General features: G+C 40.9%; 1 protein-coding gene across 4 annotated transcripts in view; it reads left to right on the forward strand.

Annotated features, from left to right (window-relative positions):
• Mug2 (murinoglobulin 2) overlaps positions 1-15,886 on the forward strand; it is a 72,833-nt gene extending 56,947 nt beyond the window's left edge. For 3 of the 4 annotated variants that reach the window (XM_039107979.2, XM_039107980.2, XM_063286428.1), the window contains 9 exons: positions 85-159; positions 986-1,166; positions 9,282-9,505; positions 10,290-10,508; positions 10,661-10,788; positions 12,615-12,705; positions 13,312-13,380; positions 14,189-14,291; positions 15,388-15,482. In XM_039107979.2, the coding sequence (XP_038963907.1) occupies positions 85-159; positions 986-1,166; positions 9,282-9,505; positions 10,290-10,508; positions 10,661-10,788; positions 12,615-12,705; positions 13,312-13,380; positions 14,189-14,291; positions 15,388-15,467 (1,170 nt within the window). In that variant the 3' untranslated portion in view covers positions 15,468-15,482. Of the gene's footprint in view, positions 1-84; positions 160-985; positions 1,167-9,281; positions 9,506-10,289; positions 10,509-10,660; positions 10,789-12,614; positions 12,706-13,311; positions 13,381-14,188; positions 14,292-15,387; positions 15,483-15,740 lie in introns of those variants that run through there. The other variant, NM_001395728.1, reaches the window with a different exon arrangement.
• Positions 15,887-26,076: the final 10,190 nt, after the last annotated feature.

A 26,076-nucleotide genomic window follows, 5' to 3' on the forward strand; every position in this document is an offset into this window, starting at 1 on the left:
ATTGAATACTTGGATTGGCCATGAGAGGAGAAGACATCTTGCTTCCTGTATTTTCTGCTGATTACTCTCCTTTGTTGTTGGCAGGGGGGAGTCGATGATGAAATCACCCTCTCTGCCTATATAACCATGGCCCTTCTGGAAAGTTCACTCCCAGACGCGGTAGGTGCCACATTGCTTTCCAGCATCCAAAGTGGTACAAAGCCTGTGACTTCCTATCCTTTCTAAAGCCAAGAGGAAGCTTTCCTTTTTTTTTTTTTTTTTTTTTTGTTCTTTTTTTTCGGAGCTGGGCTTTCCTTTTTTACAATGCTTTGCACTTGTCAGATTTTGTTAATAATCACCTACTTGCTCAACAAAATCCTGGATATGTTCCAAAAAAATCAACTTGAAATCACAGCCTCTGATGCTGTCCCTGTGCGTCTGTATCTTATATAGAACATAGTTTATAAAAAGGAATGGTTCACAAAAGGTAGCAGAGAAGTAGGCAGATAATCAATGACAGAAAGAAGATAGGGAAGGAGGAATGGAAGAAGGAAAGGAGGAAAGGGAGGACGAAAGGAAGGGATGGAAAGAGAAGGAAGGAGAAAGAGAGGGAGGAAGAAGGGGAGGGAGGGAGAGGGAAGGAGAAAGAGGGAGAAAGAATGGGGAGGATGGAGGGAGGGAAGAAAAGGGAGGGAGGAAATGGAAGGAGGACAGAGAGGGAGAGGCAGACAGAGAGAGAGACAGAGAGGAGCAAATAAGGGAAGAAGGGAAGGAAAAAGGAAGGGAGAGAGATGCATGGAGGAAGAAGGGGGAGGGTAAAGGGAGGGAGGGACAGAGAAAGAGTGGGGAGGTGGAAGGGAAGGAGGAGAATGAATGGGAGGGGATGGGAGGAGAGGGGAAGGAACATTGATTTGAAAATTGTAAACACAGTAGCCTCCATATTTGTCCCAGATCTGCTAGGACCCTTTGTTTCCAAATAGCTCAGTTTTTCTTTTTCTGCCAACAGGATCCTGTTGTCTCCAAAGCCCTGGGCTGCCTAGAGGCATCTTGGGAGACCATAGAGCAAGGAAGAAATGGCAGCTTTGTGTACACAAAGGCACTGATGGCCTATGCTTTCACTCTTGCGGGAAACCAGGAGAAAAGAAACGAAATCCTGAAATCCCTTGATAAGGAAGCTATAAAGGAAGGTAGGAATGTGTGTTCTCAAGTTTGTCTCCATCCAGCCCCCATGAAAGAAAACAGGAGAGCACATGGAGAATGGATACAGCATTACATTTTAGTCCCAGCTCTATGGCACACTGAGGTTTCTCCTTGGACTTCCCCATTACCAAATGACTTTTCCTTCACTACAAAAGCCTTCTGTTCGGCATCTGCTCATAGTGTGACCAAAACCAACAAATATAATATCACAGTAGAATGCACAGAGGTCTACCTGTCTTACTAAGGTGAAGGTAGTTAAGCTTAGCTTTTTTCCTTTTGTGAAAAGAAATTTATTTTTATAATGTTTTAGAACTAAAGAAGGCCAAAGTTTCTAAATTGTTCCTAAGACCAAGAAGGAAAGTCACTCTTTAGGAAAATCTTTCACTGCTTCTCAGTGAATTATGATAGAACTGCCATATTTACATGGATCCTTGACAGTTTAAAAGAGTATCTGAAAAATAAGGATTTTTTAAAACTTTTTAATTAGATATATTTCTTTTTTTTTTAGATTTTTTTTATTAACTTGAGTATTTCCTATATACATTTCGAGTGTTATTCCCTTTCCCGGTTTCCGGGCAAACATCCCCCTAACCCTTCCCCCTCCCCTTCTTTATGGGTGTTTCCCTCCCCATCCTCCCCCCATTGCCGCCCTCCCCCCAACAATCACGTTCACTGGGGGTTCAGTCTTAGCAGGACAAAGGGCTTCCCCTTCCACTGGTGATCTTACTAGAATACTCATTGCTACCTATGAGGTCAGAGTCCAGGGTCAGTCCATGTATAGTCCTTAGGCAGTGGCTTAGTCCCTGAAAGCTCTGGTTGCTTGGCATTGTTGTTCATAAGGGGTCTCGAGCTCCTTCAAGCTTGAGTTCTTTCTCTGATTCTTTCAACTGGAGTCCTATTCTCAGTTCAGTGGTTTGCTGCTGGCATTCGCCTCTGTATTTGCTGTATTCTGGCTGTGTCTCTCAGGAGCGATCTACATCCGGCTCCTGTCGGTCTGCACTTCTTTGCTTCATCCATCTTGTCTAATTGGGTGGCTGTATATGTATGGGCCACATGTGGGGCAGGCTCTGAATGGGTGTTCCTTCTGTCTCTGTTTTAATCTTTGCCTCTCTATTCCCTGCCAAGGGTATTCTTGTTCCCCTTTTAAAGAAGGAGTGAAGCATTCACATTTTGATCATCCTTCTTGAGTTTCATGTGTTCTAAGCATCTTTAAAAGGGGAACAAGAATGAGTGCATACCATGTGTGTTTTTCTGTGATTGGGTTACCTCACTCAGGATGATATTTTCCAGTTCCAACCATTTGCCTACGAATTTCATAAAGTCATTGTTTTTGATAGCAGAATAATATTCCATTGTGTAGATGTACCACATTTTCTGTATCCATTCCTCTGTTGAAGGGCATCTGGGTTCTTTCCAGCTTCTAGGGGTACTATTCTTAATTCGGCAGTTTGCTGATAGCATTGACTCTATTGTCTTTATTGGACATCCTCTGGATGTATCTCTCAGGAGAAATCTATATCCAGTCCCGTTCAGCAAGCATTTTCTGACTTCATCAATCTTATCTAGTTTTGGTGGCTGTGTGTGGGTCAGGCTCTGAATGGCCTTTCCTTGAGTTGCTGCTCTAAACTTTGCTTCCATATCCCCTCCTATGGATTTTTTTTACCCCTTTTAAGAAGGAGTGGGAGCATCTGTATTTTGGTCATCCGTTTTCTTGCGCTTTCTGTGGTCTGTGGATTGCATCTTGGGTAATTTGAGGATTTTGGCTAATATCCACTTATCAATAAGTGCACACCAAGTGTGTTTTTCTGTGCTTGAGTAACCTCACTCAGGATGATATTTTCTAGTTCATTCCATTTGCCTATGAATTTCATGAAGTCATTGTGTTTGATAGCTAAGTAGTAATCCATTGTGTAGATGTAGTACATCTTTTGAATCCATTCCTCTGTCGAAGGGCATCTGGGTTCTTTCCAACTTCTGGCTATTGTAAATAAGGCTGCTAAGAACTCAGTGGAGCATGTATCTTTGTTGAATGTTGGAGCATCGTTTAGGTATGTGCCCAAGAGAGGTATAGCTGGATCCTCAGGTAGTGGAATGTCCAATTTTCTGAGGAACCTCCAGACTGATTTCCAGAGTGGTTCTACCAGTTTGCAATTCCATCAACAATGTAGGAGTGTTCCTCTTTCTCCATATCCTCGCCAGCATTTGCTGTCACAAGTTTTATCTTAGCTATCCTGACTGGTGTGAGGTGGAATCTCAGTGTTGCATTTCCCTAATGACTAAGGATATTGAACATTTCTTTAGGTTCTTTTTGGCCATTCATTAATCCTCAGCTGAGAATATTTAGTTTAGCTCTGTACCCCATTTTAATAGGGTTATTTGACTCTCTGGAGGCTAACTTCTTGAGTTCTGTGTATATTTTGGATATTAGCCCTCTATCAGATGTAGGATTGGTAAAGATCTTCTCCCAATCTGTTGCTTGCCATTTTGTCCTAATGACAGTGTCTTTTACTTTACAAAAGTTTTGCAGTTTTATGAGGTCCCATTTGTCGATTCTTGATCTTAGAGCATAAGCCATTGGTGTTTTGTTCAGGAAATTTTCTCCAGTGCCCATGTGTTCGAGACTCTTTCCCACTTTTTCTTCTACTAGTTTGAGTGTATCTGGTTTGATATGGAGGTCCTTGATTCACTTGGACTTAAGTTTTGTACATGGTGATAAGAGTGGATCGATTTGCATTCTTCTACATGCTGACTTCCAGTTGAACCATCACCATTTGCTGAAAATGCTATCTTTCTTCCATTGGATGGTTTTAGAGCCTTTGTCAAAGATTGAGTGACTATAGGTGTGTGGGTTCATTTCTGGGTCTTCAATTCTGTTCCACTGATCTGCCTGTCCCTGTACCAATCCCATACAGTTTATATGACTGTTGCTCTGTAATATAGCTTGAAGTCAGGGATGGTGATTCCCTCAGGAGTTCTATTGTTGAGTAAAGTTTTTGCTACCCTGCACTTTCTTTTATTCCAAATGAATTTGCAAATTGTTCTATCTCTATAAAGAATTGAGTAGGAATTTTGGTGGGGATTGCATTGAATCTGTAGATTGTTTTTGGCAGAATGGCCATCTTCCAATATTACTCCTGCCAATCCATGAGGATGGAAGATTCTTCCATCTTCTGAGATCTTCCTCAATTTCTTTCTTTAGAGACTTGAAGTTCTTGTCATACAGATCTTTCACTTGCTTGGTTAAAGTCATACCAAGATATTTTATATAATTTGGGACTATTGTGAAGGGTGTCATTTCCTTAATTTCTTTCTCAGACTGTTACCCCTTTGAGTAGAGGAAGGCTTCTGATTTGTTTGAGTTAATTTTATACCCCAAGATTTTGCTGAAGCTGTTTTTCAGGTTAAGAAGTTCTCTGGTGTAACTTTTGGGGGTCACTTAAGTACAGTATCATATCATCTGCAAATAGTGATATTTTGATTTCTTCCCTTCCAATTTGTACCCTTTGACGTCCTTTGGCTGTCTCATTGCTCTGGCTAGGACTTTGAGTACTATATTGAATAAGTAGAGAAAGAGTGGGCAGCATTGTCTAGTCCCTGATTTTAGTGGGATTGCTTCAAGTTTCTCTCTATTTACTTTGATGTTACCTACTGGTTTGCTGTATATTGCTTTTACTATGTTTAGGTATGGGCCTTGAATTCCTGATCTTTCCTGGACTTTTATCATGAAGGGGTGTTGAATTTTGTCAAATGCTTTCTCAGCATCTAATGAGGTGATCACGTGGTTCTTATCTTTGACTTTGTTTATATAGTGGATTACATTCATTGATTTTTATATATTAAAACATCCCTGCATCCCTGGTATGAAGCCTACTTGATCATGATGGAAGATCATTTTGATGTGTTCTTGTATTTGGTTTGCAAGAAATTTATTGAGTATTTTTGCATCAATATTCATGAGGGAAATTGGTCTGAAGTTCTATTTCTTTGTTGGGTCTTTGTGTAGTTTCAGTATAAGAGTAATTGTGGCTTCATAGAAGGAATTTGGTAGTGCCCCATCTGTTTCTGTTTTATGAAATAGTTTCGACAGTATTGGTATGAGGTCTTCTATAAAGGTCTGATAGAATTCTTCACTGAACCCATTTGGACCTGGGCTCTTTTTGGTTGGGAGACTTTTAATAATTGCTTCTATTTCTTTAGAAGTTATGGAGTTGTTTAGATGGTTTATTTGTTCCTGATTTAACTTTGATACCTCGTATCTGTCTAGACAATTGTCCACTTCCTCCAGATTTTCCAATTTTATTGAATATAGGCTTTTGTAGTAGGATCTGATGATTTTTTTTAATTTCTTCAGATTCTGTTGTTATGTCTCCCTTTTCATCTCTGATTTTATTAATTTGGATACACTTTCTGTGACCTCTGGTTAGTCTGGCTAAGGGTTGATCCATCTTGTTGATTTTCTCAAAGAACCAACTCCTGGTTTTGCTGATTCTTTGTATAGTCCTTTTCCTTTCTACTTGGTGGATTTCACCTCTGAGATTGTTTGTTTCCTGCCTTCTACTCCTCTTGGGTTTATTTATTTCTTTTTGTTCTAGAGCTTTTAGGTATGCTGTCAAGCTCCTAAGATATGCTCTGTCCTCTTTCTTTTTGCAGGCACTCAGAGCTATGAGTTTTCCTCTTAGTACCACTTTCATTGTGTACCGTAAGTTTCAGAATGTTGTGTATTCATTTTTGTTAAATTTTAAGAAGTCTTTAATTTCTTTCTTTATTTCTTCCTTGACCCAGTTGTCATTAAGTAGAACATTGTTCAACTCCCATGTATATGTGGGCTTTCTGTCATTATTGCCTTATTGAAGACCAGTCTTAGATCGTGGTGATCTGATAGGATGCATGGGATTATTTCTATCTTCCTGTATCTGTTGAGGCCTGTTATGTGACCAATTACATGGTCAATTTTGTGGAAGATTCCATGAGGTGCTGAGAATAAGGTATATCCTTTTGTTTTAGGATGGAATGTTCTATAAATGTCTGTAAAATCCATTGGGTTCATAACTTCTAGTAGTTTCTCTATGTCTCTGTTTAATTTCTGTTTCCATGGTCTGTCCAGTGATGAGAGTGGGGTGTTGAAATTCTCTACTATTATTGTATGATGTGCAATGTGTGCTTTGAGCTTTAGTAAGGTTTCTTTTATGAATATAGGTGCCCTTGCATTTGGTGCATTGATATTTAGGATAGAGTTCATCTTGGTGGATTTTTCCTTTGATGAATATGAAGTGTCCTTCCTTATCTTTTTTTAATGACTTTTGGCTGAAAGTCAATTTTATTTGATATTAGAATGGCAAATCCAGCTTCTTTCTTCAGACCATTTGCTTGGAAAGCTGTTTTCCAGCCATTTACTCTGAGATAGTGTCTGTTTGTGTCAATGAGGTGTGTCTCCTGCATGCAGCAAAATGCTGGTTCCTCTTTACGTATCCACTCTGTTAGTCTATGTCTTTTTATTGGGGAATTGAGTCCATTGATGTTGAGAGATACTAAGGAATAGTGATTGTCACTTTCTGTTATTTTCATTGTTAGAAGTGGAATTATGTTTGTTTGTCTTTCTTTTTGTTTCATTGCAAGGACATTCTGTTTCTGCTTTCTATATGGTGTAGTTTCTCTACTTGTGTTGGAGTTTTCATCTATTATCCTTTGTAAGGCTAGATTTGTAGAAAGATATTGTGTAAATTTGGTTTTGTCAAGGAATATCTTGGTTTCTCCATCTATTTTAATTGAAAGTTTTGCTGGATACAGAAACTTGAGCTAGCATTTGTGTTCTCTTACGGTCTATATGACATCTGTCCAGGATCTTCTGGTTTTCATAGTCTCTGGTGAGAAGTCTGGTGTAATTCTTATAGGTCTGACTTTACATGTCACTTGACCTTTTCCCCTTACTGCTTTTAATATTCTTTCTTTGTTTTGTGAATTTGGTGTTTTAACTATTATGTGACGGGAGGAATTTCTCTTCTGGTCCAATCTATTTGGAGTTCTGTAGGCTTCTTGTATGTTTATGGGCATCTCTTTCTTTAGGTTAGGGAAGTTTTCTTGAATAATTTTGTTGAATATATTTACTGGCCCTTTAAATTGCGAGTCTTTACTTTCTTCTACACCTATTATCCTTAGGTTTGAGCTTTTCATTGTGTCCTAGATTTCCTGTATCTTTTGGGCTTAGAGCTTTTTGCATTTCACATTATCTTTGACAGTTATGTCAATGTTTTTTATGGTATCTTCTGACGCTGACAGTCTCTCTTCTATCTCTTGTATTCCATTGATGATGCTTGTATCTACAGTTCCTTGTCTCTTTCTCTGGTTTTCTATATCCAGGGTTGTCTCCCTTGGTGCTTTCTTCATTGTTTCTATTTCAATTTTCAATTCGTTCACCTGTTTGGTTGTATTTTCCTGTAATTCTTTCAGAGATTTTTGTGTTTCCTCTCTAAGGGCTTCTATTTATTTACTTGTGGTTTCTTGCATTTCTTTAAGGGAGTTTTTTATGTCTTTCTTAAACTCCTCCATCATTATCAAAAGAATGTGATTTTAAATCTAAATCTTGCTTCTCTGTTATGTTTAGATATCCACTATTTTCTTTGGTGGGAGTACTGGGCTTTGATGTTGACAACTAGTCTTGGTTTCTGTTGCTTAGATTCCTGCGCTTGCCTCTAGCCATTGGGTTGTCTCTGGTGTTTGCTTGTCTTGCTGTTTCTGAGAGTGACTTGACCCTGGTGTAGGCCTCTGAGTCAATATTCCTGTAGAACTGTTTTCCAGTTTTCTTTCCAGCCTTTCCTGAGAATAGGGGCTCTGATTTCAGATATGTCAGTTCTCCTGGAGTCTGTCTTCCTTCTCTCGGCGTGGGCAGGAATCAAAGGGTCCTGCCCTTGATTTCTCATGTAGGTCCTTGTACCACACTGGCACAATTGGCACTATGCGATTCCCTCTTGGGTCTGGACTGTTGGCAGAGAGTACTCTCCACTTACTTCTCAGGACTATCCACATTTCTGAGGATCCAGCTCTCTCCCCCATGGGATTTGGGTGCAGGGAACTCTGGAATGGTATCAACTCACTTCTGGGCAGATTCAGAAACAGGAAGTACCTTGACCCAGAGGACTTCTGCCTCTGTGTATCCTGAATCTACCAGGCAGGTCACTTGGTAGCAGAAAAGTAGGTCTTACCTCTGCTCTCAGCTGTGTCAGCGCTCCTGGAGACTGTCTACCTTCTCTAGGTGTGGGCAGGAATCAAAGGGTCCTGCCCCTGATTGTTCCTATAGGTCCTTGCACTCCGAGGGCACAGTTGGCACTATGCGATTCCTTCTTGGGTCTGGACTGTTGGCAGGGGGAATTCTCTAACTTCTCAGGAGTATCCACACTTCTGAGTGTACAGCTCTCTCCCCCATGGAATTTGGGTGCAGGGAGCTGTTTGGCCAGTTCAGTTTGGTTCTGGGCACAGACCAGAACCACAGGTACTGGAGGCTGTCTGTTCCTATATCCCTGTGTCCAGGGGCACTGTGCAGATTCTCCTTGGACCAGTGATGTGAGCTAAGATGTACAGAGGTGGCAGTCTGTCGTGCAGCCTCAAAATGTCTGCACTCCTGTGGTGTCCACTCTCAAAGCTTAGCATTTCTCTCTGCTACATGTATTCCTATCCAGAGCAGCAAAGACTATGAAGAACACACAGAAGAAAGAGGTTTCAAGGTTCTGGTATTTCAACTGAAACTCCGAACCCATTGGGAAACTTTAATAAGTCATTTGGTTTGAATGGTGAACAAGTGACACTTTGTTGGTTGTGAGGGAGTTAATGAGTAAAAGAGTCATGTCGGCTATTGTCTCTTCAACAGCTCTGCTAGAGCTCTATTGAGGACTTAATTTAATTAATAACATACTATTTCTGTCCATGGTCTTTCTCAATCACAACCCATCTGCACCAACTGAACATTTTTACTGTAAATTAGTAAACCTGGGTGTATTGTGAGGAAAAACTTTAAAACCTACAACCTTTTACTGGTCCTTCTTTCTAAATACTGTCATGCAATCATTCTCCATTCAAACTTTTAATTTTCTCTCTATTTTTACCCTAAGATAACTCCATCCACTGGGAAAGACCTCAGAAACCCATGAAATCAGAGCACTATCTGTACACACCCCAGGCTTCTTCTGTTGAAGTAGAGATGAGTGCCTATGTTGTCTTAGCTCGCCTCACTGCCCACCCAGCCCCATCCCCTGAGGACCTGGCTTTGTCAACGGGCACCATCAAGTGGCTCACAAAGCAGCAGAATTCCCATGGCGGCTTCTCCTCCACACAGGTCAGTGGTTTTCCTTCAGAATCTACATGGGGTTAGGGGATTTGAACAAGAGACACAGGAACCATAAAAAGGTGAAGAGAAGAGAACAAGGAAATGTTACTCTTAGATAGTTTGTGTCTGTAGGAAGAGAGGGATGATAAAATCTAGCAATAAATTGCCCTCGTTCCTGTTCCCAGCCACAGTTCTCTTGATACCAGGATTAGTTCTATGTTTCTATGTTTCTGAGAACTTCCTAACCCAGATCCAATCATTAATATAGAACAGTGGCCAAAATCCTGGATTATCCAGAATCCAAGGCATAGTTCCCTCACCCTAGACATAGCTCCTTCACCCTAGAACAACATACGGAGACCCAAGACCAAACCGACATGTCTGCTGCCCTACTGACCTTAGGTACAGCTGTTTCCCTTCTCCTGATAGGCCCTCCTAATCTTATGTGGGATAGATCACTCTCAGCAAGGATGTGGTTTTGTGGAGAGATGGACTTGATCACCATGGGAGTTGGGGACAAAGGAGAAAAACAATGAATGCTGGGAGGAAAATCTAATCTATTTCCTCTGGCTAGGGAGGATTTGCATATGACAGGATACTCTAAGGAGGAAGCCATTTTGGAGGTTTTTGACCCTCAAATGTTTCTATATTAAAGCCTGAAATAATGTTTAGAGCTCAAATAATTAGAGACAGAAGTTTCATGACAGTTTGTCACAGCTAGAGCAAACTTTGGGAAGAGCTCAAGGCCTTCCAAATGGATGCTATCCTGAACGTTTTCATTCACTCCTGCCAGGACACTGTGGTGGCCCTTGATGCTCTGTCCAAATATGGAGCAGCTACTTTTTCCAAAAGCCAGAAAACTCCTTCGGTGACCGTCCAATCTTCAGGGTCATTTTCCCAAAAGTTCCAAGTGGACAAGAGTAATCGCCTGTTACTGCAGCAGGTCTCATTACCAGACATTCCTGGGAACTACACCATCCGTGTGTCAGGGGAAGGATGTGTGTATGCTCAGGTAAGATGCTGGGAAGTTGTGGGTATGCGGCTGTGAGCCTCCTTCCCCAAAATGGAAAGTCTGACTTTGCACACACTATGCTCAAATTGAGGAAAATTGATCCAAGGACTCAGTGAAAAGGAGGTGAAGTATTTCTGTTCACTACTTATCAGACTACGCTGAGATACAACCTGCCCTTGGAGAAGCAGCAGCCTGCGTTTGCTCTAAAGGTGAAGACCGTACCCCTGACTTGTAACAACCCCAAAGGCCAGAACAGCTTCCAGATCTCACTAGAAATCAGGTATGAGATAGGCATGTGTCTCTGTCTCTGTATGAGCATCTATCTCTGTCTTTTTCTCTCACCTACTATAGGACTATCTTCCTAACGCTCTTCATGGAACGCGTTCAAAGATACCTAGAGTGGGTCTCTTCATTAACATTTTTTGCCTGTAAAAATAAATGATTAAAAATACTGGACTTCAACAAAGTGAACAATGAGGAATTGTAAAATTATAATTTCTTATTAGTCTGATTTTAGGGTTCCTTTCTAGTCCACTCTCATAATAAAATAATACATCATTCTTTTCCAGGAGACTTTGACATGGATTGTTCTTCTTCACCAAGAAGGACTATACTTCCTGGGCTTTCAAAATTCCATTTTCTATAAGAAAAAAGATATTCAGTTCCTCTGAGGCTCATCAAAAGTTTCATAGGAAACATAACTAGTACGTGGGTCTAACTGTAGGAAGCAAAGGGATCTTGTGTAGAGATAATACACCCACTGTGTGACTTGCCATACATATGTGCATGTGTGTGTGTGTGTTTGTGTGTGTGTGTGTGTGTGTGCCTGCGCGCGCCCGCTTGCCCACATGCACTTGTCAGCACACGTGCATGTGACAAGTGACAAAATCAGCCCTCAGGTTCCATACATACTTGTTTTTTATACTAGGTCTCTTACTAGCTAAGCAGACTGCTGACTTACTAACATGGCTGGAGAATCCAGTCATTAATGCACTCTGCACATGATATTATTTTTTTATGCTCCTTTTTGTTTCTACTTGGTTGATTTCAGCTCTGAGTTTGATTATTTCCTGCCTTCTACTCCTCCTGGGTGTATTTGCTTCTTTTTGTTCTAGAGCTTTTAGGTGTGCTGTCAAGTTGGTGACATATGCTCTTTCCTGTTTCTTTTTGCAGGCACTCAGCGCTATGAGTTTTCCTCTTTTTTTTTTTTTATTAACTTGAGTATTTCTTATATACATTTCGAGTGTTATTCCATTTCCCGGTTTCCGGGCAAACATCCCCCCCCTCCCCTTCCTTATGGGTGTTCCCCTCCCCATCCTCCCCCCATTGCCGCCCTCCCCCCAACAATCACGTTCACTGGGGGTTCAGTCTTAGCAGGACCAACGGCTTCCCCTTCCACTGGTGCTCTTACTAGGATATTCATTGCTACCTATGAGGTCAGAGTCCAGGGTCAGTCTTTAGGTAGTGGCTTAGTCCCTGGAAGCTCTGGTTGCTTGGCATTGTTGTACATATGGGGTCTCGAGCCCCTTCAAGCTCTTCCAGTTCTTTCTCTGATTCCTTCAATGCGGGTCCTATTCTCAGTTCAGTGGTTTGCTGCTGGCATTCGCCTCTGTGTTCGATGTATTCTGGCTGTGTCTCTCAGGAGCGATCTACATCCGGCTCCTGTCGGTCTGCACTTCTTTGCTTCATCCATCTTGTCTAATTGGGTGGCTGTATATGTATGGGCCACATGTGGGGCAGGCTCTGAATGGGTGTTCCTTCAGTCTCTGTTTTAATCTTTGCCTCTCTAGTCCCTGCCAAGGGTATTCTTGTTCCCCTTTGAAAGAAGGAGTGAAGCATTCACATTTTGATCATCCGTCTTGAGTTTCATTTGTTCTAGGCATCTAGGGTAATTCAAGCATTTGGGCTAATAGCCACTTATCAATGATGCAGATGATATTATTATGCTGTCTATTCTCAGAACTATTTATATCGATGATAAAGGCCACATATTTTAAGATATGGAAAATATCACACAGGCTATATAATGAATTACTGCTGGACCTCAAAGGAAGCAGGATTCAAACTATTAAAATGACTCGTCCTGTGCACTTCTTTGGTCTGTAGTTACACGGGGAGCCGTCCAGCCTCCAACATGGTGATTGCCGATGTGAAGATGCTCTCTGGTTTCATCCCATTGAAACCAACAGTGAAGAAGGTAGGCAGAGACGAGATGTTTGTGTTCCCTGTATCCTCAGACTAGGAGCCTACCAATACCGTCATGATTACGTCAACCCATGTCAAAGCAGGTAGCGCTAATTTAACACACTTGGGTTTGTTAAAATGCTGGTGTAGGTATGGATTGTGATAGCAGCTAGCACAAGAAACATAAGAACGGGATCTGAGTTCACCGAGTCCACAATCTATCTAATGACAACTTTTAAAGTGTGATGAACCTGGTCAATGATTCATGGGAAAATATTATTAAATGGTTGCAGGTGTACTTTAAGAAATATGAAAATTAACAAAAATCTAAGGTTGATAACAGCACATTGAATATGGGGTAGGTACTACAAGATGGGTGACTATTTTTGATGTTCAAACAAAACTCAAAAATGCCTATCACTCATATTCAGCCAGGCCTTCAGTAAAGTAGCAGTCACAATTTTCTAAATATATTTTCATTTTATTGAGAAAGTTTCTTACCATTCATTTAAATGAATTCAATAACATCACCTGTTTATTATCCACCATCCCCCAGTTCATTTATCTCCCTCACCCCCCAAGGCTTTTTCAGCAACTTGGGATTTTCTCTCATTTTCAGCTTGAAAGATTAGAGCACGTGAGCAGAACAGAAGTGACCACCAACAACGTCCTGTTATATTTGGACCAGGTACGATTCTTTCCTGCCTCACTAGACCTGCCGAGGCAGCAGTCCTTGATCTATGTGGGTCAGGTGAGGGTCCTTCCCGCCTTCCTATGCATGCCTAGGTGGGCAATCTTTCTTGTGAATCTATGTGGGAAGCACATAGCAGAAGAGAAGCAATTCTAAAGGCTTTATCAATTCTAATTGAGTTAGAGGCATGTTCCCTCTTACTAGATGATGCTGTGAGTTCTTTCTGTCTGGCCTGGAGACCTGATTCAGCAGTTAAGGGCACTTACTGCTCTTGCAGAAGATCAGAATTCAGTTCCCTGAAGCCAACCCAATTCAAAACGCCCTGTAACTCCATTTCCAGGGAATCTGATTCCTCCTTCTGGGCTCCATCAGTACAGAAACACAACACACACACACACACACACACACACACACACACACACACACATACACAGAACAACAGTAGTAGTAATAGTAGTAAAACAAATCTTTAAGACTCTTTGCTGGCTTTCCTGGAACATAGCTTTGGGTCCCAAGTCGGCAAGTCAAAGGGTTAACTCTCACAATGGACAAAATCAAATATCAAAGGAGTAATATGGATTTTTGGAATGGTTTAATAGACTGGAAAAGCTTCACATAGTCCCAGGAACCTGTACTTCAGTTCCTCCCACCCCCACTCTAAAACCCATCTCAGCATCCACGTAGGTGGGCAGTTAAGGAACACAGTGAGTGTGAGAGCAAATGCTACCCAACACATAAGTCAGTCAGGCTGAGGAAAAACACTGGCCCCTTTTGTGAGTCCAGATCATTTTTCTCTCTCTCCCAGGTAACCAATCAGACACTGTCCTTCTCCTTCATCATTCAACAAGACATCCCAGTAAAGAACCTGCAGCCTGCCATTGTGAAAGTGTATGACTACTATGAGACAGGTGAGCGAGATGACCCTAAAGAAACTTGTTTGGGTTGTTGTTTTGAGTTGTTGTTTTTTGTTTTTCATTTTTTTAATGCTTTCCCACTATGTAACTCGGGCTGGCCCAAATCCTCAGTCCTCTTGACTCAGCCTCCCAAATGCTAATATTACAGACATACACAATCACACCTACTAGTAAAGACAATTGTTTTTCAGACCCTGACATTTTATGTAGGCCAGAAAACCATGTATAAAATTTCAGTTTATTCAGCCATTTATGCCTTGTTCCTGTGTCTGCGGGTAATCATGTGGGACCAAACATGTCCAAGTAACCCAAGGGACCAAACACTTTACAAAGTGGGGGCTATAGGTTGAAAGACACACAAATCTTAGAAATGCAGCAATGGGAAGAGGAGGAAATGTACAAATAATTAGAGTGGGAATAGAAAGGTGAGAGGGAATTGGAGCCCTTGTGCTTAGTGGTAACCAAAGAAAGAGCACAAAGCCAGAGCTACGGAATTAAATGGAGGGCTTTCTGTCAAGGGAAGAGATACAAACCAAATATTTCAGACTAGAAGAATTCAAGAAATAGTGAAGGAAAACAGGAACATAGAATGGAATCAGAAAGGACCTATGTCTTCAAGGATCGCAGCTAGTCCTCTGCTCAAACACTGTAGGAGAAGTGTTTGATTTCTCCACAGGGTAAATGACTCCACTGTTGTTGTGTTTGTTTTTTTTATATTGTGAGAGGCAGGCACATCCAGTGCTTGTGAAGGTCACCTGGCCATTTCGTTAAAATGGGCTCTCTACTTCTGCCATGCGGATCCTCACTGAGGTCAGAAGGCTTCACAGAAAGCACTTTTCCCCACTGAGCCAACTTGCTGGCCCAGGATAAAAATGCTAAGCAGTTGCTTCAAGGGGAAATGTTCCCTCCTTTGGTTTGTCTGATAACCCTAGAGAGAATGTTTTAGCAATCACCCAGGTCCTGATTGAGGAAGTGGTCAGCCCCAAAACATCACCTACCCTCCACACACCCCTCCCTCCACCTACCTGTCCCTCCACACACTCCTCTCCCAAAAACTCTGATTCTCAGGTTCTAACCCCATGTCTTTCAGATGAAGTGGCTTTTGCTGAATATAGCAGCCCCTGCAGCTCAGGTAAGCACCTAGCACTCCTCGCACAAGCCTTCCTCTGACCTCCTTCACCTCAAAATTATCCCAAACTTTTATTAGATGAGCTCAGACAATTCTCACTGAGCAAAAACACAGAAATGTGCACCTTTGGATTGGTGTACTAACCCTAGGAGACTCCTGTAACATCTCAACAAACATGTATGGTAGCTTATGGTAGAAAATCTGAAGGATGCCATTCTGGACCTTGGCCAGTTTGCTATCCAGCAGAGAACATTGCTGCCTGTACCCAGTGACATTATACTCATCACATGCTGTTTTCTCTTCTCCCCATACAGACAAACAAAATGTTTGAAACTCATATCTGTGGACAAGGCATTGCTGGAATCCCCAAACCAGAGAACTTTCAAGGTTGTGATTTGTGTTTGTCTCTGAAATACAACTACTGAACAATCTTGGTAAATAAAGACATAATTCTAGCGAATCTCTACCTGTGATTATTTCTCCACTTAATCCAAATTTACTTCTTGCTCAGTTAGTGTTTTGCCCTACGCTCCACATTTTGGATGAACAGAGATGACTTCTAAACAGAAGAGCATGCATTGTGAGCATGGGAAACACTGCAACTGCTTCAATTAAACAGAGCTCCGGACATGGATAACCCCTGCGGCAACCTTACCTCCATAAGAAAATGACCATGGATGTATTAGTGACACAAGACTACACTGCAGGCACAAATTGCAGATTCCAGCTTACATTCAGAGAATTTTTGGAGGATTAGGCAGGAGAGTCAGAAATTCAAGACTGACCTCGGTTCCTTTTGCAAGTGCCAAGTGAGCCTGGACTTTATAACAAGATCGTCTCTCAAAAGTCCATATATTAAACCATTCCTACATGCCTGGGATGAAGCCTACTTGATCATGATGGATGTTTGTTTTGATGTGCCCTTGGATTAGGTTTGACAGAATTTAACTGAATATTTTTGCATCAATATTCATAAGGGAAATTGGTCTGATGTTCTCTTTCTTTGTTGGGTCTTTGTGTGGTTTAGGTATAAGAGTAATTGTGGCTTCATAGAAGGAATTTTGTAGTGCTCTGCCTGTTTCAACTTTGTGGAATAGTTTGGATAGTATTGGTATGAGGTATTCTATGAAGGTATAATGGAATTCTAAATTGAACCCATATGGACCGGGGCTCTTTTGGTTGGGAGACCTTTAATGACTGCCTCTATTTCTTTAGGAGATATGGGGTTGTTTAAATTGTTTATCTATTACTGATTTAACTTTGGAACCTGGTCCAAATTCCTGAAGATTTTCAAGTTTTGTTGAATGTAGGCTTTTGTAGTAGGATCTAATGATTTTTTTTTGTTGTTGTTAGAATATATATTTATATAATTTACATTTACATATATATTTTTTCTTTTTTGTATTTTTTTCTTTATTAACTTGAGTATTTCTTATTTACATTTTGAATGTTATTCCCTTCCCAGTTTCCGGACCAAAATCCCACTAACGCCTCCCCTTACCCTTCTATATGGGTGTTCCCCTCCCCATCCTCTTGCCCATTACCACCCGGCCCCAAACAATCACGTTCACTGGGGGGTTCAGTCTTAGCAGGACCAAGGGCTTCCCCTTCCACTGGTGCTCTTACTAGGCTATTCATTGCTATCTATGAGGTTGGAGCCCAGGGTCAGTCCATGTATAGTCTTTGGGTAGTGGCTTAGTCCCTGGAAGCTCTGGTTGGTTGGCATTGTTGTTCATATGGGGTCTCAAGCCATTTTAAGCTCTTTCAGTCCTTGCTAAGATTCATTCAACAGGAGTCTCATTCTCAGTTCAGTGGTTTGCTGCTGGCATTCGCCTATGTATTTGCTGTATTCTAGGTGTGTCTCTCAGGAGAGATCTACATCCCATTCTTGTCAGCCTGCACTTCTTTCCTTCATCAATCTTCTCTCATTGGGTTGCTGTATATATATATGGGCCACATGTGGGGCAGACTCTGAATGGGTGTTCCTTCTGCCTCTGTTTTAATCTTTGCCTCCCTATTCCCTGCCAAGGGTATTCTTATTCCCCTTTTAAAGAAGGAGTGAAGCATTCGCATTTTGATCATCCTTGAGTTTCCTGGGTTCTGTGCATCTAGGGTAATTCAAGCATTTGGGTTAATAGCCACTTATCAATGAGTGCATACCATGTGTTTTTCTGTGATTGGGTTACCTTACACAGGATGATATTTTCCAGTTCCCTCCATTTGCCTATGAATTTCATAAAGTCATTGTTTTTGAAAGCTGAGTACTATTCCATTGTTTAGATGTACCACATTTTCTGTATCCATTCCTCTGTTGAAGGGCATCTGGGTTCTTTCCAGCTTCTGGCTCTTATGAATAAGGCTGCTATGAACATGGTGGAGCACGTGTCTTTGTTATATGTTGGGGCATCTTTTGAGTATATGCCCAAGAGAGGTATAGCTGGGTCCTCAGGTAGTTCAATGTACAATTTTCTGAGGTACCTCCAGATTTCCAGATTGGTTGTACCAGTCTGCAATCCCACCAACAATGGAGGAGTGTTCCTCTTTCTCTGCATCCTCGCCAGCATTTACTGTCACCTGAGTTTTTGATCTTAGCTATTCTCACTGGTGTGAGGTGAAATCTCAGGGTAGTTTTCATTTGCAATTCCCTTACCACTAAAGATGTTGAACATTTCTTTAGGTGTTTCTTAGTCATTCGGCATTACTCAGCTGTGAATTCTTTGTTTAGCTCTGAATCCCATTTTTTAATAGGGTTATTTGTCTCCCTGCGCTCTAACTTCTTGAGTTCTTTGTATATTTTGGATATAAGCCCTCTACCTGTTGTAGGATTGGTAAAGATCTTTTCCAAATCTGTTGGTTGCTGTTTTGTCCTAACCACAGTGTCCTTTGCCTTACAGAAGTTTTGCAGTTTTATGAGATCCCATTTGTCGATTCTTGATCTTAGAGCATAAGCCATTGGTGTTTTGTTCAGGAAATTTTCTTCAGTGCCCTTGTGTTCCCAACTTTTTGTTCTATTAGTTTGAGTGTATCTGGTTTGATGTGGAGGTACCTGATCCACTTGGACTTAAGTTTTGTACTTGGTGATGAGAGTGGAACGATTTGCATTCTTCTACATGTTGACTTCCAGTTGAACCAGCACCATTTGCTGAAAATGCTATCTTTTTTCCATTGGATGGTTTTGGCTCCTTTGTCAAAAATCAAGTGACCATGCGTGTGTGGGTTCCTTTCTGGGTCTTCAATTCTATTCCATTGGTCTATCTGTCTGTCTCTGTGCCAATACCATGCAGTGTTTATCACTATTACTCTGTAATACTGCTTGAGTTCAGGGATAGTGATTCCCCCTGAAGTCCTTTTATTGTTAAGGATAGTTTTAGCTATCCTGGGTTTTTTGTTATTCCAGATGAATTTGCAAATTGTTCTGTCTAACTCTTTGAAGAATTGGATTGGTATTTTGATGGGGATTGCATGGAATCTGTAGATTGCTTTTGGTAAAATGGCCATTTTTACTATATTAATCCTGCCAATCCATGAGCATGGGAGACCTTTCCATCCTCTGAGGTCTTCTTCAATTTCCTTCTTCAGTGTCTTGAAGTTCTTATTGTACAGATCTTTTACTTGCTTGGTTAAAGTCACACCGAGGTACTTTATATTATTTGGATCTATTATGAAGGGTGTCGTTTCCCTAATTTCTTTCTCGGCTTGTTTCTCTTTTGTATAGAGGAAGGCAACTGATTTATTTGAGTTAATTTTATACCCAGCCACTTTGCTGAAGTTGTTTATCAGCTTTAGTAGTTCTCTGGTGGAACTTTTGGGATCACTTAAATATACTATCATATCATCTGCAAATAGTGATATTTTGACCTCTTCTTTTCCGATCTGTATCCCTTTGATCTCCTTTTGTTGTCTGATTGCTCTGGCTAGAACTTCAAGAACTATATTGAATAAGTAGGGAGAGAGTGGGCAGCCTTGTCTAGTTGGTGATTTTAGTGGGATTGCTTCAAGTTTCTCTCTATTTAGTTTAATGTTAGCAACTGGTTTGCTGTATATGGCTTTTACTATGTTTAGATATGGGCTGAATTCCTATTCTTTCCAGGACTTTTGTCATGAAGGGGTGTTGAATTTTGTCAAATGCTTTCTCGGTGTCTAATGAATGATCATGTGGTTTTGTTCTTTCAGTTTGTTTATATAATGGATCACGTTGATGGTTTTCCGTATATTAAACCATCCCTGCATGCCTGGGATGAAGCCCACTTGATCATGGTGGATGATTGTTTTGATGTGCTCTTGGATTCGGTTTGCCAGAATTTTATTGAGTATTTTTGCGTCAATATTCATAAGGGCAATTGGACTGATGTTCTCTTTCTTTGTTGGGTCTTTGTGTGGTTTAGGTATAAGAGTAATTGTGGCTTCATAGAAGGAATTCGGTAGTGCTCCATCTGTTTCAATTTTGTGGAATAGTTTGGATAATATTGGTATGAGGTCTTCAAAGAAGGTCTGATAGAATTCTGCACTAAACCTGTCTGGACCTGGGCTTTTCAATTACTGCTTCTATTTTGTTATTTAAATGGTTTATCTGTTCCTGAATTGACTTTGGTACCTGGTATCTGTCTAGGTAATTGGCCATTTCCTGCAGATTTTCAAGTTTTGTTGAATATAGGTTTTTGTAGTAGGATCTGATGATTTTTTGAATTTCCTCTGATTATGTCTCCCTTTTCATTTCTGATTTTATTAATTTGGACACACTCTCTGTGTCCTCTCATTAATCTGGCTAAGGGTTTATCTATCTTGTTGATTTTCTCAAAGATCCAACATTTGGTTCTGTTGATGCTTTGTATGATCCTTTTTGTTTCTACTTGGTTAATTTCAGCTCTGAGTTTGATTATCCCCTGTCTTCTACTCCTCCTGGGTGTATTTGCCTCTTTTTGTTCTAGAGCTTTTAGGTATGCTGTCAAGCTCGTGACATATGCTCTCTCCTGTTTCTTTCTGCAGCCACTCAGAGCTATGAGTTTTCCTCTTAGCACAGCTTTCATTGTGTCCCATAAGTTTGGGTATGTTATACCTTCATTTTCATTAAATTTTAAAAAGTCTTTAATTTCTTTCTTTATTTCTTCCTTCACCAGGTTATCATTGAGTAGAGCATTGTTCAACTTCCATGTTTAGGGCGTTCTTCCCTTATTGTTATTGAAGGCCAGCTTTAGCCCGTGCTGATCTGATAGGAAGCATGGGTTTATTTCTCTCTTTCTGTATCTGTTCAGGCCTATTTTTTTTACCAATTGTTTGTTCAGTTTTGGAGAAAGTACCATGAGGTGGTGAGAAGAAGGTATATCCTTTTGTGTTAGGATAGAATGTTCTATAAATATCTCTTAAGTCCATTTGGCTCATGACTTCTCTTAGTCTGTCGACATCACTGTTTAATTTCTGTTTCCATGATCTGTCCACTGATGAGAGTGGGGTGTTGAAATCTCCCACTATTATTGTGTGAGGTGCAATGTGTGTTTTGAGCTTTAGTAAGGTTTCTTTTACGTATGTAGGTGCCCTTGTATTTGGGGCATAGATATTTAGGATTGAGAGTTCATCTTGGTGGATTTTTCCTTTGATGACTATGAAGTGTCCTTGCTTATCTTTTTTGATGACTATTAGTTGAAAATTGATTTTATTCGATATTAGAATGGCTACTCCAGCTTGCTTCTTCCGACCATTTGCTTGGAAAATTGTTTTCCAGCCTTTCACTCTGAGGTAGTGTCTGTCTTTGTCTCTGAGGTGTGTTTCCTGTCGGCAGCAGAATGCAGGGTCGTCATTGCGTATCCAGTTTGTAAATCTATGACTTTTTATTGGGGAGTTGAGTCCATTGATGTTGAGAAATATTAAGGAATAATTGCTTCCTGTTATATTCATATTTGGATTTGAGGTTATGTTTTGTTCTTTTCTTCTCTTTGTTTTGTTGCCAAGACGATGAGTTTCTTGCTTTTTCTAGGGTGTAGCTTGCTTCCTTATATTGGGCTTTACCATTTACTATACTTTGTAGGACTGGATTTGTAGAAAGATAGTGTGTAAATTTGGTTTTGTCATGGAATATCTTGGTTTCTCCATCTATGTTAATTGAGAGTTTTGCAGGATATAGTAACCTCGGCTGGCATCTGTGTTCTCTTAGTGTCTGTATGACATCTATCTAGGATCTTCTGGCTTTCACAGTCACTGGCGAGAAGTCTGGTGTGATTCTGATAGGTCTGCCTTTATATGTTACTTGACCTTTTTCCCTTACTGCTTTTAATATTCTTTATTTTTTTTTGCATTTGGTGTTTTGACTATTATGTGACAGGAGGAGTTTCTTTTCTGGTCCAATCTATTTGGAGTTCTGTAGGCTTCTTCTATGCTTATGGTCATCTCTTTCTTTAGGTTATGGAAGTTTTTTTCTATGATTTTGTTGAAGATATTTACTGGTCCTTGAAGCTGGAAATCTTCACTCTCTTCTATACCTACTATCCTTAGGTTTGGTCTTCTCATTGAGTCCTGGATTTCCTGTATGTTTTAGGACCAGTAGCTTTTTCCATTTTACATTATCTTTGACAATTGTGTCAATGATTTCTATGGAATCTTCTGCTACTGAGATTCTCTCTTCTATCTCTTGTATTCTGTTGGTGATGCTTGTATCTACGGCTCCTTGTCTCTTCCTTTGGTTTTCTATAACCAGGGTTGTTTCTCTTTGTGCTTTCTTCATTGCTTCTATTGCCATTTGTAATTCCTTCAACTGTTTGATTGTGTTTTCCTGGAATTCTTTCAGGGATTTTTGTGATTCCTCTCTATAAGCTTCTACTTGTTTATTTATGTTTTCCTGCGTTTCTCTAAGGGAGTTCTTCATGTCTTTCTTAAAGACCTCCAGCATCATGATCAAATATGATTTTAAATCTAGATCTTGCTTTTCTGGTGTGTTTGGATATTCAGTGTTTGCTTTGGTGGGAGAATTGGGCTCCAATGATGCCATGTAGTCTTGGTTTCTGTTACTTGGGTTCCTGAGCTTGCCTCTCGCCATCAGATTATCTCTGGTGTTACTTTGTTCTATTTCTGACAGTGGCTAGACCGTGCTATAGGCCTGTGTGTCAGGAGTGCTGTAGACCTGTTTTACTGTTTTCTTTCAGCCAGTTATGGGAACAGTGTGTTCTGCTTTCCGTTGTGTAGTTTTTCCTGCCTACAGGTCTTCGGCTTTCCTGTGGGCCTGGGTCCTGAGTTCACCAGGCAGGTCAATTGGAGCAGAAAAGTTGGTCTTACCTGTGGTCCTGAGGCTCAAGTTTGCTCATGGGGTGTTGCTTATGAGCTCTCCATGAGGGCAGCAAGCAGGAAGGCCTGCACTGCATTTTCCGGAAGCCCCCATGCACCGGGGTCCCAGATGGCATTTGGTGTTTTCCTCTGGAGTCAGAAATGTGGGCAGAGTGTAGTCTCTTCTGGATTCCCAGTCATGTCTGCTTCTCTGAAGGTTTAGCTCTCCCTCCTATGGGATTTGGGTGCAGAGAATTGTTGATCCGGTCCCTTCATGTTCAGGCAGTGTCTGGGGTACAGGGGACCTGCGGCTCCAGTACCCCTATCTTCTGGTTCCCAGACGCCATATATAGTTTCCTCTTGGGCCAGGGATGTGGGCAGGGGTGGGCAGTATTGGTGGTGTCTTCCGCTCTGCAGTCTCAGGAGTGCCCACCTGTCCAGACTGTGAACTCTCTCTCCCACGGGGTTTGGGAGCAGTGAGCTGCAGGAGGGGATCAGCGAGGTTGGGAATCCAGCTAAAAACAGGAAGTGTCCGGTCCCAGAGGAATTTTGTCTCTGTGTGTCCTGAGGCCACCAGTCACTTGGAGCAGAAAAGTTGATCTTACCTGGGGTCCCGAGACTCAAGTTTGCTCGTGGGTGTTGGTTTTGAGCTCTCCGTGAGGGTGGCAACCAGGAGGACTTGCGCTGCCTTTTCCGGGAGCCCCCATACACCAGGGTTCCAGATGGCATTTGGTGTTTTCCTATGGAGTCAGAAATGTGGGCAGAGTGTAGTCTCTTCTGGCTTCCCAGGCATGTCTGCCTCTCTGAGGGCTTAGCTCTCCCTCCCACTGGATTTGGGTGCAGAGAATTGTTGATCCGGTCCCTTCAGGTTCCAGCAGTGTCCGGAGCCATGATTTTTTGAATTTAGTCTGATTCTGTAGTTATGTCTCCCATTCCATTTCTGATTTTGTTAATTTGGACACACTCTCTGTGTCCTCTCATTAGTCTGATTAAGGATTTATCTATCTTGTTGATTTTCTCAAAGAACAAAGTTTGGGTTCTGTTGATGCTTTGTACAGTCCTTTTTATTTCTACTTGGTTGATTTCAGCTCTGAGTTTGATTATTTCCTGCCTTCTACTCCTCCTGGGTGTATTTGCTTCTTTTTGTTCTAGAGCTTTTAGGTGTGCTGTCAAGCTCCTGATATATGTTCTCTCCTGTTTCTTTCTGCAGGCACTCAGAGCTGTGAGTTTTCCTCTTAGCACAGCTTTCATTGTGTCCCATAAGTTTGGGTATATTGTACCTTCATTTTCATTAAATTCTAAGAAGTCTTTCATTTCTTTCCTTATTTCTTCTTTCACCAGGTTATCATTGAGTAGAGCATTGTTCAATTTCCATGTATATGTAGGTGTTCTTCCCTTATTGTTATTGGAAACCAGCTTTAGCCCATGGTGGTCTGAGAGGATGCATGGGATTATTTCTATCTTTCTGTATATATTGAGCACTGTTTGATGACTGACTATATGGTCAATTTAGTAGGAAGTACCATGAGGTGGTAAGAAGAAGGTATATCCTTTTGTGTTAGGATAGAATGTTCTATAAATATCTCTTAAGTCCATTTGGTTCATGACTTCTCTAAGTCTATGTCTCTGTTTAATTTTTTTCCATGATCTGTCCATTGATGAGAGTGGAGTGTTGAAATTTCCTATTATCATTTTGAGGGGTGCAATGTGTGCTTTGAGCTTTAGTAAGGTTTCTTTTATGTATGTAGGTGCCCTTGTATTTGGAGCAATGATATTTAGGATTGAGAGTTCATCTTGGTGGATTTTTTCCTTTGATGAATATGAAGTGTCCTTCCTTATCTTTTTTGATGAATTTTGGTTGAAAATAAATTTTATTCGATATTAGAATGGCTATTCCAGCCTGCTTCTTCCTACCATTTGCTTGGAAAGCTGTTTTCCAGCCTTTCACTCTGAGGTAGTGTCTGTCTTTGTCTCTGAGGTGTGTTTCCTGTAGGCAGCAAAATGCAGGGTCCTCATTGTGTATCAAATTTGGTAATCTATGTCTTTTTATTGGGGAATTGAGTCCATTGATGTTGAGAAATATTAAGGAATAGTGATTGTTGCTTCCTGTTATATTCATATTTTGATGTGAGATTATGTTTGTGTGCTTTCTTCTCTTTGTTTTGTTGCCAAGACGATTAGTTTCTTGCTTTTTCTTGGGTGTATCTTGCCTCCTTATGTTGGGCTTTACCATTTACTATCCTTTTTAGGGCTAGAATTGTAGAAAGATATTGTGTAAATTTGGTTTTGTCATGGAATATCTTGGTTTCTCCATCTATGTTAATTGAGAGTTTTGCTGGATCCAGTAACTTGAACTGGCATTTGTGTTCTTATAGGGTCTGTATGACATCTGTCCAGGATCTTCTGGGTTTCATAGACCCTGGTGAGAAGTCTGGTGTGAATCTGATAGGTCTGCCTTTATATGTTACTTGACCTTTTCCCCTTACTGCTTTTAATATTCTTTCTTTATTTTGTGCATTTGGTGTTTTGACTATTATATGACGGGAGGAGTTTCTTTTCTGGTCCAATCTATTTGGAGTTCTGTAGACTTCTTGTATGTTTATGGGCATCTCTTTCTTTAGATTAGGGAAGTTTTCTTCTATGATTTTGTTGAAGATGTTTACTGGTCCTTTGAGCTGGGAGTCTTCACTCTCTTCTATGCCTATTATCCTTAGGTTTGATCTCATTTTGTCCTGGATTTCCTGTATGTTTGGGACCACTACCTTTTTCCCTTTTACATTATCTTTAACAGTTGTGCCGGTAATATCTATGGAGTCTTCTGCTCTTGAGATTCTCTCTTCTCTCTCTTGTATTCTGTTGGTGATGCTTGTATCTATGGCTCCTTGTCTCTTCCTTTGGCTTTCTATATCCAGGATTGTCTCCCTTTGTGCCTACTTTATTGCTTCTATATCCATTTTTAATTCCTTCACCTGTTTGATTGTGTTTTCCTGGAATTTTTCAGGGGTTTCTGTGATTCCTCTCTATAGCCTTCTACTTGCCTATTTATGTTTTACTGTGTTTCTCTAAGGGAGTTCTTTATGTCTTTCTTGAAGTCCTCCATCATCATGATCAAATGTGATCTAAAATCTAGATCTTGCTTTTCTGGTGTTTTTGGATATTCACACCAGAATTGGGTGGGAGAATTGGGCTCCGATGATGCCATGTAGTCTTGGTTTCTGTTACTTGGGTTCCTGCGCTTGCCTCTTGCCATCAGGTTGTCTCTGGTGTTACCTTGTTCTGCTATTCTGACAGTGGCTATACAGTCCTATAGGCCTGTGTGTCAGGAGTGCTGTAGATCTGTTTTCCTGTTTTCTTTCAGTTATGGGAACATAGTGTAGTCTTCACTTTCTACTGGTCTTC

This window comes from Rattus norvegicus, chromosome 4, assembly GCF_036323735.1.
Source record: "Rattus norvegicus strain BN/NHsdMcwi chromosome 4, GRCr8, whole genome shotgun sequence".
NCBI lineage: Eukaryota > Metazoa > Chordata > Mammalia > Rodentia > Muridae > Rattus > Rattus norvegicus.